Genomic DNA, 15130 nt, shown 5'->3' with positions numbered 1-15130 from the left:
CAGCAGGCTCGTGCGAGGTAGATTTTCACCTCAGTTTACCGTGCACTAACTGTTTGTGTAAACAAGCCCCAAGCATGCCTGCTGCCAAGTTAGTTTAAGGAGCTTTACTACAGAAAGGACCAACTGGATTAAACTAATTCACAGTAAAGCACCCTTATTCTGGACTAAGGGCATCCACACACGGCATTAATCAGGAATAATACCTAATCTGGAATAACTTGCTGTGGAGACAAACCCTTAGAGCTAACTTTTAGTGAGCAGATTTATTTGGGTGGCTTTTGTAGTTTGACAGTTATGCTTTCACGTTGGCTGTTCCTCCCATTTGAAATACACACGCACACACACACTCCCCCGATGGTGCTTCCTAGCTGGGTCTAAACACAAATGGGCAGAATATGAGGCAGCTTCGCAAATCCTTGTGCGAGCTGATAAGGCCATTTCCCATTGAGTTCTGGACCACTCCCGCATAAAGCATCCAGCACCCTGGCAATGCTGTACAAATAATAATGATTCATGACTAATTGGTAATAGTCAGGCACATCCCTCCTCGTTAATGAGGGGCTAGCTTCAGTCCTCCTCGTTACATTTTTGCTTGACCAATTACCTCCAGTACCTGTGGCATTTGAATCAAGATACGAGTCAGAGGGGATCTGAGTTCAGGGAGCAGATCTCCGTCTAAGGGAGCATAAGCTGGTGTAAACTCCATGCTTAGGGGGCCAGAAGAGAGGGGTGTAATAAAGAGCTGAGAAGTGGTAGTAAAGCAGACCCATCTCCACACCAATTTGGTCACTTGGCATGTCTGTTTCACCAATGCATGCTCCTTTCCACCTGCTCACCAATGTGTAACTTAAATCCATTGCCTTCAAACTTGGCCTGACATGAATTAATGTTACAGTCTGTGGCATTTCCTATCCCGGTCCAGAACCAATGGCATTAGCCCCGTGCCAACAGGCAGAGGCAGACCAACTGGGAACAGCATAAATGGTGGCTCCAGATTAAATTTTTCCTCTTTAGTTCCTTGACCTGTCACCCAAAGGGGAAAGGCACCTGGACCGAAATGTCTGCATTTGTCTGGATTTTATTTTTGTTACTAATGTGGGAGTTGGGAGGGTGCGTCTGGGCCCCGAGAAGCACCCCGAAGTTCGGGTGTTTCTCAGACATTTCTCTGGTTTGCAAAGATGAGACACAGGTGCAGGAGTCATAAGAACAAAGGGTTATATGAATCTTGTCTCAGTTCAAGGAAGTTTGGTTGAGTTCAGCGGATTCACCCTTCTTTATTCTGAGATTCTGACTTTTCCAAAACCATGTTTGAATTTCCCTCTTGGTTGCCCTTAGCCTAGTCTACGTGGCTATAAAATAACAGGGGACATACAGTTTTACCTGCATCAGCATGATCTTCTTTTCCCAAACCCCTCTTCTCCTTCCCCAAAAGAATTGGCTTCAGCATTAAACAGCAGCAACTTTGCACCAGCTAATGCTCTGAAGCCCAGAAACAAGCAGGATCCCCAGAAAGAGAGCTCCTGGCTGGGCATTTGTATCCCTGGGCCAGTTTTCCTCTAACAGTGCTGGGTGGTACTAGGGCTGTGTTTATGCTGTTTCAATGTGATCTGTCTCCTTCTACCGGTAGGGGGATAGTCCTGGCCCGGTACAGAAGAACTTGCACAACCCAATTGTACAGGTAGGAAACCAATTGCCTTTCTTGACCAATCTCCTAGTGAAATACAGTCTACTAGTGCACAGCGTGGCTGATGCACACACAGGGTGCAGAGGCTTGAGTCACGTGCCATGCCTAATAGGTATATTGCAAGTCTATAGGTAGACCACAACTGGTAACATCTGTCAGTTTTGGAAATGGGCCTGAATCAAAACTCTGGATTTGAGCAGCCCTCAACTTTGGATCCAGAGCCAAACTCTCTGACCCCGGCCCAGCTGTAGTCGAGGAGGTGGGAGAGAGTGGTCGATGTAGGGAATAGCAGTTGCCTTTTCCAGAGAGGGGGAGGGACCCACAGGGTCATATGCAGAAGAGTCCAATCTGGTGTAAATTGCACCTTCTGCCAGCTGCTCGGTATCTGTTATGCCAACGTAGGCTACGTCTACACCAGGAGCGAGGGGGGGGTGATTGGCAGCTCGCATTAGACACGCTCCTGCTAGCTCAAGGAGCCACTAGCGCACTAAAAGGAGCATAGCCCTGGCAGACCAGGCAGGGGCAAGCAGCAGCATGAGCTCGCTATGCTGGGTTCAGGCAGCTGGGTGCAGAACGGTGGAAACAAAAGTAACTGAGGCTTTGTCTACGTTAAAGAAATTTGCAGTGGTGTAAGTAAATGATGTGCTGCACCAGCCTCACGCAGGGCTTCATCTGATACATCATCATCCTGTAACATCCCCCATTAAGCTGCAGCTGGGGAGCCAGATACCTTAGGGGCTTGCACTGGGTAACTGCATTGAAATAGCTACACTGTTGTAAATGTCCTTAGCAGACAGGACCTTAGACTCATTCCACGCCAGCCATTTGCACAGATTTACCTCTTCTGGAGTGAGACACTGGTGCTGGCGTTTGCTCCTTGACTTAGTGTTTTTTAACTTCAAGACACTTTATTTGGAAAGAAGGTTTCAAGTAAACCACACCTTGCGGTCTGAAAAGCAAAAGCAATGGCTGATCTGTCTCCAGTTTAGAGCCCGCTGCTACTAAAGAAAAACAAGAGGGGAGAAGGTTGATGAGAGAGAAGAAACGGTTAAAACACCTCCTTTAGACTCAGAGATTTCCCTTCACAAGGGTTTGTGTGAACATCGCCCATGTGGATTCACACACCTGGGGGTTTGGATTGCAGATGGGCCTGTGCCCCAGCTATTCCTGAACTCTGTGGTCTTCCAAATATAAACGAGCCGCTCCAAAACCCAGGTCCAAACACCGACACCCCCGTCCCCCAGGAATACTTGTGGTGGTCAAAATCCAACTGTAATAACTTTGACCCAGATCCCCAAAGGTATTTAGGTTTCAATGGGAGTTAGACACCTACATTCTTTTGAGGATCTGGGCTTTAGAGTCCTGGCTCTGGTTTGAATAAACCCAGAGCTTCAAGGCAGACCTCAGTCAAACGACTCTCCTATTTTACCCGCAGAACCCCTCTCACTAAGCCCAGTGTGAAACCTGGTCCCCTTGAAGTAAGTGGCAAAACACCCACTTCCGAGGGTGAAATCTTGACTCCACTAAATCCTCCCAGGTTTGCTCAAAAGTTTCCATAGGCTTTCTGGGGGGACCAAGGGGACCAAGTTTTGAGCTTGTTCTGTCTGGCTCTAGTGTTCTAGCCTAGGTTAAAGAACAGGTCGGTGAGTCCATGGGGTTATGTAAAAGCGCATCCAGCTAGGCTACATTCTGTACAAAGCAATGCACCCGGATTTAAGAAAACAAGTACTTCCATCCTTTCATCTGCAATCCTCTCCCCAGTTTCTCTGTAGCATCCTTCCACTTAAAACTCTACTCTGGCTCCCATTGAGTTGAAGGAGTCTTTTGCTACAATGAGAGCAGGCTCAGATCCCACTTCCTTAGGCTGAAGTTGGTTGCTTTTGGATTGCAGGAAAGGGGGTTATTGGGGCTGGATTCTTTTCCCCTCACTCTGGTGCTGGAATTTACTAGACCCTGTTGCCTTTTCACAAAGTACTATTAATTTTAATATCTCCAATGCATGGATACTATGTAAATACATATTATGGTTATTATTTAGGATAAGAGACGTCCAGGTACAGGGTCCAAACCAAAGCCCAGTTAGCCTTCAGTGACATCAGATTAGGCCCTTATTAATTTCTTCACATTTTAAAATACACCAATAGGCACCTACCCTCTGCTCAGGGTGCCTAACCTGTAAGTGAAAAATTACAACATAGACAGGCCAGGGACAGCCCATAAACATCTCCACCTCAACCCACAGGCTCCTTACCAGCTTGCCTGGAAGAGCAACAACTCTGGGCTCTTGTGGACCCGAGGGTGGGGAGCAAATTCCAGAATTGAGGGCCCCCGCCAGCAGCCCCTTCTCATTTACATTACGGGAGCTCCAGCTTGAGCGCTTTTGCTGATTGTGTAGGCATTCTCCAGAAGGCCTGGACCATCCCCCTGTCCTAGTTATCAAGGCTGAGATATTTAAAGCCCCCAAAGGAATTTGGATGTCTGTGTATTTCCCAGTCTCTTAGATGGAGATTTTTGAAAGTGACCCATCTTTGTGTTTTAGCTGGCTGCTCATCACCATAGCATCTGGGCACTTTCCACATAAAACCAATAGCTATAGCAGTCCTCAGTGGCCTCCATGGAGTCTCTGGGTCGTCTCCTTTCCCTCATATGGTTCCTGCCCCATCCCAGCATCTAAGCACCTTCTCTCCCCAGGCTGTTTATTGTCGACACTCATGTTATTTCCCCTTCTTTCTTCTCCCTCCGCTTTGCAGTCTCTAGAGGACCTCGAAGACCAAAAACGAAAAAAGAAGAAAGAGAAGATGGGGTTTGGTTCCATCTCCAGGGTATTTGCCAGAGGGAAGCAGCGGAAATCCCTAGACCCGGGCCTCTTTGATGGTACTGCTCCCGATTATTACATAGAGGAAGACGCAGACTGGTGACCCTTCCCCTCCCCAAGCTGGTAGCTCGCCTCCTTCCTCTGCTGCCGGTGTGCGTGCGTGGGTGGGTGTGTGGTTGTGTGTGCGTGGATGCATCTAACTAAAAAAGGAAGTGAGCCTTTTCCCTCTGCGTCGCCACTTCTGTAACTGATGTACGTACTACAAACAAAGCCTGTGTGTGACTCTGTTAACTGTTGTCTTTGGAGCGATGCAGTTGTGTTGTAATCCTCTCGTTTTGTTTCTCTTTTTTGTTTGGTTTGGTTTCTTTTGGTTTTTGATTTTTATTTTTTTCTTCTTAATGAAACTTGAAACTTGAAGGACTGCTGTGTACTTGTAAATAACAACAATATTGTGCACTTTGTGCTTGTGACGTCTCTTGTCCAAAAACCGCTGTTTTCTTGAGCCCCTCATGTTGGTGCATTCTGTATCTGGTATGTTCTAAAAGTTGGGGGTTGGAGGGGACAGTATCCTATTCACAGGGTGCACCTGAGTTACAAATACCGTTAGGCTCTGCCTATCCAGAAAGACCTTAAAATCTCACTCAGTGTGACGTCTTCCTGGCCAAAATCTCAGGAGGCAACACTGTTCTCTTCTTAATGCCTGCCAGCCTGGAATGATGGTTTAACTTTCTTTTGATTGTTTAATTTATTTGCGCAAATCCAGAAGAGCTATTCTAACTAAATTATTGCATACAGATTGGAATTTATATTTTTCCACAATGGTTTGGATGGGGATGGGAGGGTGTGTTTATACCGAACTGTTCTATTAAACTGCTGCCTGCAGAGCTAGGGTAGAATTGGGTAGAAGCTGAGAGAATCCATTTTTCTATTTGTCTTGGTGGGTTTTTTTCCAAATGAATTTCTGTTGCATTTCTGTCTCTCGTGCTAATATGGTGTACGTTCCCCTATCCCCCAGTCAATCCAGACAGCAGGATCGGGGAGCCAGATTGCTATATAGGAAGTATAACCAGGTCAGATATTTACAGATATCTTTATCTAAAACTATAAAAAATGCTCAACATATTGGAAAAGAGCAACAGAGATATTTATTATGGAATAATGTGGAGGAAAATGTTAGACTGCAAAGCAGACTGGCCTTTTCAGTATTGCGTGGGTTTGGAAGGAAGCACTGACCTTTTCTTTGATTGTATTTTCTGTCCACAGAAACATACAATTAGTTTTTGCCTCATGTCTGCGGCTTTTCCTATATACTGGATTCATTTGGGTTATTAATAAGAAAGGGGGATAAAGCGTGTCTTAAGGAACCAAAGCCCTGATTCAGCAATCCATCTCTTCGCAGGAAAGTACTTAAGTCCCATTGACTTCAAGGTGGTTTAAACACCTGCTTAAAGTTGTGCTTTGTTGAATGGGAACCTAAGACTCCAGAGTAAAGTTGGGAGTGAGTCTGACTGTAAATATCAGGCTATAGCGTTCGATCAGACACTTGGGGAACACTGGAAAACTGTTCTGTATCCAATGCTCTTAACTCAGGCCAGGAATATTTATTTTGTCTGTAAGAACACTGGTCTGGGTCTGGGCTACTCCTGTCATTCATCCCACAGTGGAGCAGTCTAATAGCGTTGGTGCCCCCAGGTAAGCAAAGCTGGCAGTTGCATCTCTTCAACCCTTAGTGTGGGGCATTGTTTCCTTCTAACTCTGCTTCACAGGCAAACAAATGTCCATTTTGGAAAGATCAGGTAATTTGATGTAGTTGCTTCTGAAACCATGTCTGTTCATTGTCTTCTAAATTCTAGTTTATTGGGGGGCAGAGACTTTTGCCAGTGCACCTAAAAGATTTATAAGCACAAAGCCCATGCTTTTTACTGGGGACTTGTGCTCCTAAATCCATTAGGCTCTCTTCAAAATCTGTGATTTTTTTTTCTTTCCACTAACATGCACGGCTGTCTGGTTAATACAAAATACAGTGCGTCGTGCTTTAATGCTTACAATACAATTTTACGCTCTTAACTTTAAGATTATTTAATAAAATATTATTGTGTATTTTTTTAATTCCAATACGTGCACCCTGTTTGAAAGGGATATTTGGTCTTTAATTATGAAACTAAAACACAAAATACCCCCATGTTACATTTCCTTCTAACAGAACGATCTGGAGAAACCACAGCGGGTTAGGGAAAGCAGCTTTAAATACCTGCACTGCTTTGCAATGGGGATCTGTCCCAAACCAGGGTTGGGGAGAACACCCTGTGGTATCCTTCTCTGCAGAGGACCATCTTTATACATTTTTCCCCCTCTTGTGTTTTTATAATTTAAAAACAAGCAAGCAAAACTCCTGGTTATTTTAGTAGTTTCCTTTTCATTTCAGCTTTTCTAAATTAGGAAATAATTCTAAAAAAGTTACTAAGAGGATGATTTATTTAAAAGAAAACTACAATTAATAGCATATGAATTATGGGTAACATTAGATTTAACTTTTCCCACGTGAGTGGGGAAGAGTCCTTGAAGGCATGGATGCAAATATAAAAATATTAAAAAAAAATAAAGCTTATTTTAAAGTATGAATGAATTCTATGTGATTTAATGGTTTCTAAGTTGTGTTTGCTAGGCCTGGATCCTTGGCTAGTCCAGGTGATTAAATCGGATCATATGTATTGTCACGTACTGTAACACAAATTAAGTATTTACACCACATGCCAGCAGGGTAGCTGAAGCTCTATTTGTTCATTCCCTCAGAACCAGAGTTTGTCTAATAGAGCAATTTCTTTCCAGCTGGTTAGGAAGGATATGAAGTTTCAGAAACTCGACTCAACACACAGAAGCTATTGCAGCTTTGGAATCCAGTGACTGGCATTTTTGAGGTAGATTCCAAGAACTGCCTGCGGGTGGCGAGAGAATCGAGGCCTATAGACAATAACTTTCATGACTTCTTAAAAACTCTCCTCTGCTGTCCGTTATTTTCCAGCCCTTGTGGCTGTGTCCACCTTAACAAAAGAAAGGGGGGAAAATATCTCCGTTCATGACTTGCCTTGAAAAAAAGATATATTTAAAGCCCAATCATTCCCCAGACAAGACAGCAAAGTGAAGGGAGCAGAGACTCTGCCCATTGGGTCTTTGGCGGCAAGAAGCCCTGACCAGGAAAGGATTCGAGTAGGAGGACATGCCCTTAAGTCTGCCTTGCTTATCCTCTGAGCAGGAAAAACATGCAGACCCAAAAATTAATGAGCTAGTATTTGCTGCTCATAGCCGTGTGAATGTCAGCTGACCATGGGGACTAGACATGCCCCAATTCACAGCCCACCCCTTAATGAGGCTATAGTTTGTAGGCTACCCTAACTGGGAATCACCATCACCTTCTCCCCATCATATGCTGGATTCTATAGCTGCTATCAAGTACGGCCACTGAGGACTGAACTGACTTTCATAAAACCTGCGTGAAATGCTTCCCCCATTTTCTTTTTCATTTCAACCCCAAGGTTTGGGTGGACCTGAACATTCCCCCTGCGGTGCTCCCAACCCAAACACGGCAGGGTTCGCTAAAAAGCGAAAATTGTCTGGAAACAGCAGCTGAAACTGACTGGTCTAGTTTCATCCTCCATACGGAGCAAAATGCAAAGAAAAATCAAAACCAGTGAAAGAACAATGTTAAATGTTCTTTCGCAACCCAAGATAGAGTGAGTAATGAGACCCAACTGTTCGGCCAAATTCACCCACTGCCCCTCATTCTAGAGGTATATGGCTCCTATTATCACGTAGCAGAGCACCTCTCAGTCAAATGTATTTATCCCAGGCTAGCGTTGTCCTCACCAGACCTCACTCCAGCCCCACTACTGGGAGGACAAGGCAACAGAATGGCTCTGTCTGCCCCTTGCCCTCTTGTAGAATACCACCATGTGGGGGGGGGGGGGAGGAAGGGGAGAGGAAGGAGGGGGACTTAAAGGGGAGAACGCGGGGCCACCGGGGAATGAGTGGAGAAGAGGGAAATGGAGAAAAAAATCATAGTGAAAACTGCAGAAAAGAGGAGGAGTGGGAGGGAAGGGAGAGCATGTTCAGAAAACCTGACCATCTTTCACTTCAGAGGGAACTTGACTTGGGCTGGCTTTGAATGTGTTGAATACTGTAGCATTCAGAAATGTGTGAAGTAGCAGCAGGCACGTAACCTAGCTTTAGTAGAGGAGACCTAGGAAATCCTTACCTAGGGCAGCTCAATTTGGAGCAGCAGAGAAAGCTGCAAATTCCAAACAATGCTTGAAAAACAGAAGCCAGACCAGTCTCTTGAGAGAGTCCAACAGTGATGCTGACTCTGGGATCTGAGCTTTCCCATGGCTCAGGAATGTTTAGACCTGGGGGTTGCGTTTGGCCCCGTACAGGGCCAGCTGTAAAGTTTGGACGTGGGGCCAAACTATTCTAAAATCTAAGGATCTTTGAACCAGGGGTTTTGTCTCAGGCTTATCTCCCAATCAGTATAGGGCAGTGGCTTTTAGAGTTGGAACTGGCATCGAGAATCTAGGAAAAGGTTTAGCAGACCAGAAAACCGGGAGGTGAAGGAAGCGGTCTCCAACGTTGGTGTGTAAGGCTTTCAAGGTGGCAGTTGGAATTTCATGACCAGTGCAAAATGCATCAGGAGCAGTGATCCCAGAGGCACCAGCCGGTAAGTCATGGCGCCATTCTGAGAAGAATATGGAAACAAAACTCAGGAAGGCAGAAAGCCAGGGCCTCTTCATGGGGAAACATGGGCTCTCTCGAGTGCCAAGTGGTGCAATTCTCAAGAAGCTAAGAACATATCCAATGATGATTCTTGTCCCCCGGTTGCTGGAACTTCAGGCTTATTATATTTGACACAATCCAGTAGGATTATCTGTGTCTGGAAGAGCTGGTGCTGTTACAGTCAGGCCTGCACTGCAGAGTCAGACCTGTGCAGGGACCATGGAATTAGGACATCAAGGTCTCTACTTTCCCTGCACTGAGGAGAGACAGGAGTTACTCCACTTCCTCCTTCCATGGGAGTTATCCCTTTCTGATAACTGCTTACAGAGAGGATTAATTTGCCTGTGATGCTATCGGCTTAAAGGAGGCTTGTTTATTCAGAACCACAGCTGCTGGCGGAGTCAGAGTCTAAGGCCGAGGCTACAGAGGGTTTTTGTACCAGTATATCGAGCTCTGTTACGGGATGTTTTGGGGTGGTTTTTGGCTTTGGGGTTGTTGGTTTTTCGCTGAAATAGCGATACAAGCTGTAACATGGATGCAGTTATACCAGTATAGTTTATTCCCCCTCCTGTATGGGGAGAAAGAAGTACTTACCAGGGTCGTTCAGCTAGGCGTCTCTCACACAGTCCTGCCCTCTGATCGGTGGTCCTCCAGCCTTCCCATCTTCCGTTTCTCCTGTTTAGACAGAAACACATTAGTGACACAAGTGTAGTGTCTAAGTTAAAGAGAGCGCCCCCAACTATAAAATCTGCTAGTCCCCCCCCATTGCACAGAGGGGAAACTGAGGCACAGATTCTCAATGGGAGTTGGGCACCTAAACACCTTTGAGGGCCTGAGTCTAAGTGACTTGCCTCAGGTCACACAGAAAGGCTGTGGGGGAGCTAGGACTTGAACCCAGGTCTTGCAAGGGCCATCCTTCTGGCTATATTTCTGTAACAGACAAGCATGTCAGAGAGCATGATCATTCTTTTGCCAGTCCCTAGGACCTCTTCTTTAAAGCTCTAAGAGCACTTTACAAACCACTACGCTTCACAACATCCCCGTGAGGCAGATGGGGAAACCGAGGCACAAGGGTGCAGTATCTTGCCTGGCAAAGATGGGACTAGAACGTAGGAGCTCTGCCTCATCCTGTCCCACCTATAAATATACACAACCACCTGCCATACAAATGAACTGCAGCAAAGTGTAAAAACAAGCAACCAATAGTTTAGAGAAATAATACAGAAACCACACTGCTCAGGAAGGTCAGTTCTTGCTCTGTGGGGTGTTTCACGCTTTAGAATGGTCTCATTTAACTTGCCTCCTGACTGAAGTTCAGTTAAGTGGTGGGAGACATTCGCCTTTTTATTCTCTTGTCTGCGGAGAACACTGCAAGACATGCCACTAGTGTAACACTAGCTACCCTCCCAGGCTCCCTGCGTGTTTATAAATACCCAATCCTTTGCATAAACACTGATCAGCAGCAATTATCCCAGACCCTGTGTGTCCAAACCAAATTCTGAACATAATGGCCAGCTCTTCAACTGGCCTACAACTCCATAGCACCACCAACTTCAGGGAAACTGCACTAATTAACACCTGCTGGGGATCTGGCCCCTTGACTTCAATGGAGCTGCACTGTTTTACACCACTGGTGGATCTGGCCTGATCATTCATTAGAAAACTATACAGGAAGGCCAGCCCATCCTGCTTAAAGAGAGAGAGACAACAGCCTGCAATGAAAGGGGGGGCACGATGATAGGTTTCACATTTAAAATATTCCTTACCACTGTTTTTAATATCACCATGGGGGTGGGGTTCATAAATCCATACAGTGCTTTGCAACCATTACATTAAAATCTGCCTGTGAGCTAAGTTAGGCATCAGTAATGCTCCTACAGAGAAACTGAGGCACTGGTACAGTTTGCTCAAAGCCATTCGAGACACTTGCTAAGCGAACTCGAGAACTGCAGCAGGCCACTAACAGGAGCATTTTGGAGGAAACAGAGGTGGACTCGGTGCTTGAAGGTAGTGGGACTTGGGGAGTGATGCATTTGGTCCATCTATGGGTCGGTTGTTCTCTGGGCCCAGGCTGTGTAGCGACCATGGGCCCCTAAGTAAGCAGCTTAGAGGGGTCTGTTTAGTGCCTTATAAGGCTCTGCCCTTTGGAGCTTTGACCGGCCCTGCCATCTGAAGTCTCTGACAGGTTCATCGCACCCTAGTGGTGTCGGGTGGAGCTCAGCTGAGCTAAGCAGGAGACTTGGTATTAAAAGTCACTTGCCAGGTGAACTTGAGAGCCATGATCAGAGGCAACTAACAGAGTTTCGGGGGGAGATGAGAGAGGAAGTGTGAGGTTTTCCTTCTGGGTTCAGCGCTATGTGCGATTTCAGGATGGCCAGTGATGGAACAGTGGTGGTGACCTGCAACAGAGGTGCCATGTTTTCTTTCCTAGCTGAAGCCAGAAGGGACTTCTGGTGCATGAAGTGCAAGTTGGTTGCTGTGCTCGAGGAAAAGTTTCTTGGATTCAAGACACTACTCAGAATCAGAGTAGCGGAGAAGTTTCTGGACAGCCAGGCTCAAGGAAGCAAGGAGCTGGCTATCAAGAGTCAGAGAGGAGGCCTGGCAGTTCCTAACCATCAGACGCAAGAAATCACATCAGCATTCTTTATCAGTGGAGACAGATGAAGATGGGCAGGCTGTGGCCACCAGAGAGAATTCCACACAGCTAGAAGTTTCCAATTGACACTAGTTCCTCAATGTGGAAGCTGTAGAAGATACCTCTCAAGATCCAGTTGGTCTATGGGAATGGAGAGATGTATGGGACACACCTATGGATGGCAGCTCAGCCCAACCTGTAAGAAAAGCAGGCTTGCCCACAATGAGTTCTCCAACCATCCAAGGAAAACAGATGATCCTTGTTGGGGATTCAATACTCAGAAGAATTGAAAGAGCATTCTGCAAGGGACAAGTGGACAACAGGACAGGATGCTGTCTTCCCAGAGCCAAGCCACAAGATGTCACTCTAAGATTGAATAGCCTTCTGAAGAGAACAGGTCAGGGTCCATTGGTGATAGTTCATGTCGACAGTAATGACAGTGCGTCAAGGGATAGCTCACAGATAACATCACTTCAGAGAACTTGGAAGCATGCTGAAGCAGAAGAATGTCCAAGTGATCTTGGAGATCCTTTCTGTCCCACAAGCAAAAGACGACAAAAGGCAGAAGATTCTGGAAGTGAACCACTGGTTAGGTAAGCGGTGTAAGGTGGAGGGTTTGGGTTTTGTGGAACATTGATCCACCTTCTTTTGTGGGGGAGAGAACTGAATAATTTGGATAGCCTCCACCTCAGTAGCAGGGGACCAAATCTCCTTGAGGACAGGCTGGCTAGAGTACTGTGGAGGGGGTTAAACTAATAACAAAAGGAGAGGGTAAAAAGAGTGAAGACACAGAAAAGATTCAAGACCTTGAGAACAAAATCAATCAAGGAACCAAAGGGCATAAAGAGAAGAACTTTTAATTGCATATAAACCAATGCTAGTCTCCTAGGTAACAAACAAGAGGAATTGGCATGGCTCATTTATGAGCATAAATTCAATCTAGTTGGTATTATTGAAACATGGTGGGATGATTCACATAATTGGAATGTTAAAATCAATGGTTATAACCTATTTAGGAAGGAGTGAGTGGGCAAAAGGGGTTGGGGAGGGGCACTGTACGTCAAAATGGCATCACCCTTTTCTGAGCCACTGACAACACAAAAGAAAATGATCTTGAATGCTTCTGGATCAATGTCCTAGCAGATAAAGCACAAGACTGGAGTGTTAGTTGGAATCTGCTGCAGACCACCAAATCACATTAGGGCACAGGATAACGGCTCCTTACACACCTGTCTACAATGTGTAGGGGGGGGAAAGCTGAGTGATCATGGGGGACATAAATTTGAGGGATACATGCTGGAGGTCTAATGTTGCCAGTACTAAAACATCCTTGGAATTTCTAAACATTATAGACTATCATTTCCTAACTCATAAAGTGCTGCAGCCAACCTGGGGGAATTCTATTTCTAGACCTAATCTTGACAGATAAGAAGAACTGATCACAGAACTAAAAGATAATGGTAACTTAATGTACAAACAGAAAAAAAGTCCAGACCATTAATACTTATATTTGGTGTTTTAAAGCTGCCAGTTTCACAAAGCTGAAAACAATTATGAGCCAAATGAAGGGGGGGGGGGGGCGAAGGATGAATTTAATCAGAAAAATGTGAATGAGGATTGGGAATTGTTTAAGAATGCTTCACTAGTTGCCCAAAAAGCCAAAGTCCAACAATTGAGGAAAGAGGCTGTCTTAGCTTAAAAAAAAAAAAAAAAACAACACCACCACAACCTGGTTTAGAAGGGAAGTGAAGGCAGGGGGAAGAAAAGGGATGTTGATAGTAATGAATATAATTCAGAAGCTAGGAATTGTAGAAATTGATAAGGGAACTGAAGGACTAGCAGACTTAAGGGTAATCAGGAGGTGTTTTAAGTATATTAGGAACAAGAAGAATCCTAATAGTGGTATTGGTACATTACTAGATGGAAATGGAAGAATTATCAATAGTAATGCAGAAAAGGTGGAAGTGTTTTATAAATATTTCTGTCCTGTATTTGGAAAAAATCAGATGTAGTCATATCATATGATACCACTCTTAACACTCTTTCTGTTCCACTAATATAGTATGAGGATGTTGAACAGCTGCTACTAAAGTTAGACATTTTTAAACCAGCAAGTCCATTTAATTTGCACCCAAGAGTTTTAAAAGAGCTGTCTGAGGAGTATGCTGGACTGTTAATTTTGATTTTCAATAAGTCTCGGAACACGGGAAAGTTCCAAAAAACTAGAAGAAAGCTAATTCTGCGCCAATATTTTAAAAGTTTGCAGATGGCCCAAAAATTGGGGGAGTGGTAAATAATGAAGAGGACAGGTCACTGAGTCAGAGCAGTCTGGATCACTCAGTAAACTGGGCGCAAGCAAATATGCATTTTCATTATGCTAAAAGTAAGTATATACATCCAGGAACAAAGAAAGGCGCCCTTGCTTGCAGGCTGGGGGACTCCATGCTGAGAAGCAGAGACTCTGAAAAAGATTTGGGGGTCATGCTCGATAATCAACTGAACGTGAGCTCCCAGTATGGCAGTTTGGCAAAAAGGGCTAATGTGGTCCTTGGAGGCATAAACAGCGGAGTCTCGAGTAGGAGTAGAAAGATTATTTTATGTCTGTATTTGGCACTGGTGCAAGTACTGCTGAAATCCTGTGTCCAGTTCTAGTGTCCACAATTCAAGAAGTATTGTTGATAAATGGGAGAGGTTTCAGAGAAGAGCCAAAAGAATGATTAAAGGATAAGAAAGTTTGCCTTATAGTGAATCTACTTAGCTTAAAGAGAAGATTAAGGGGTGACTATTACAGTCTATAAGTACTTACATGGGAACCACTATTTAATAATATTTAATAATGGGCTTTTCAATCTATCTTACATGGTCAATTGGCTGGAAGCTGAAGCTAGAAAACTTCAGGCTGGAAATAAGGTGTACATATTTGATCATGCGAATACTGACCCATTGGAACAAGTTGCCCAGGGTTGTGGTGGAGTCTCCATCACACAATTTTAAAATCCAGACTGGATATTTGTCTGAAAGCTCTGCTCTAGGAATTGTTTGGGGGACGTTCTCTGGCCTGTGTTATACTAGAGATCAGACTAGACCATCACAATGGTCCCTTCTGGCCTTGGGATCTATGAATGTGCCAAGAGTTCCTGGGTCCCAGGCTAGTGCTCAGACTGCTGGAGTAATTTAGTTCTTGCTCTTGGTGGTGGTGGTGATTTCCCTCTTTGCTTTTCACTCAGGTTTA

At 44.9% G+C, this 15130-nt stretch overlaps 1 protein-coding gene across 2 annotated transcripts in view; it reads left to right on the top strand.

Annotated features, from left to right (window-relative positions):
- The window catches only part of KAZN (kazrin, periplakin interacting protein), a 393973-nt gene that overhangs the window by 338910 nt on the left and 39933 nt on the right, over positions 1-15130 (top strand). Inside the window, exons 7-8 of one of the 2 annotated variants that reach the window (XM_077837231.1) lie at positions 1628-1678; positions 4435-4558. In XM_077837231.1, coding sequence (XP_077693357.1) covers positions 1628-1678; positions 4435-4558 — 175 coding nt within the window. Of the gene's footprint in view, positions 1-1627; positions 1679-4434; positions 4606-15130 lie in introns of those variants that run through there. The other variant, XM_077837232.1, reaches the window with a different exon arrangement.

The sequence above is a fragment of the Eretmochelys imbricata genome, chromosome 18 (assembly GCF_965152235.1).
Source record: "Eretmochelys imbricata isolate rEreImb1 chromosome 18, rEreImb1.hap1, whole genome shotgun sequence".
NCBI lineage: Eukaryota > Metazoa > Chordata > Testudines > Cheloniidae > Eretmochelys > Eretmochelys imbricata.
Note: the sequence above shows the minus strand (reverse complement) of the source record. Positions and strands in the feature narration are given on the sequence as shown.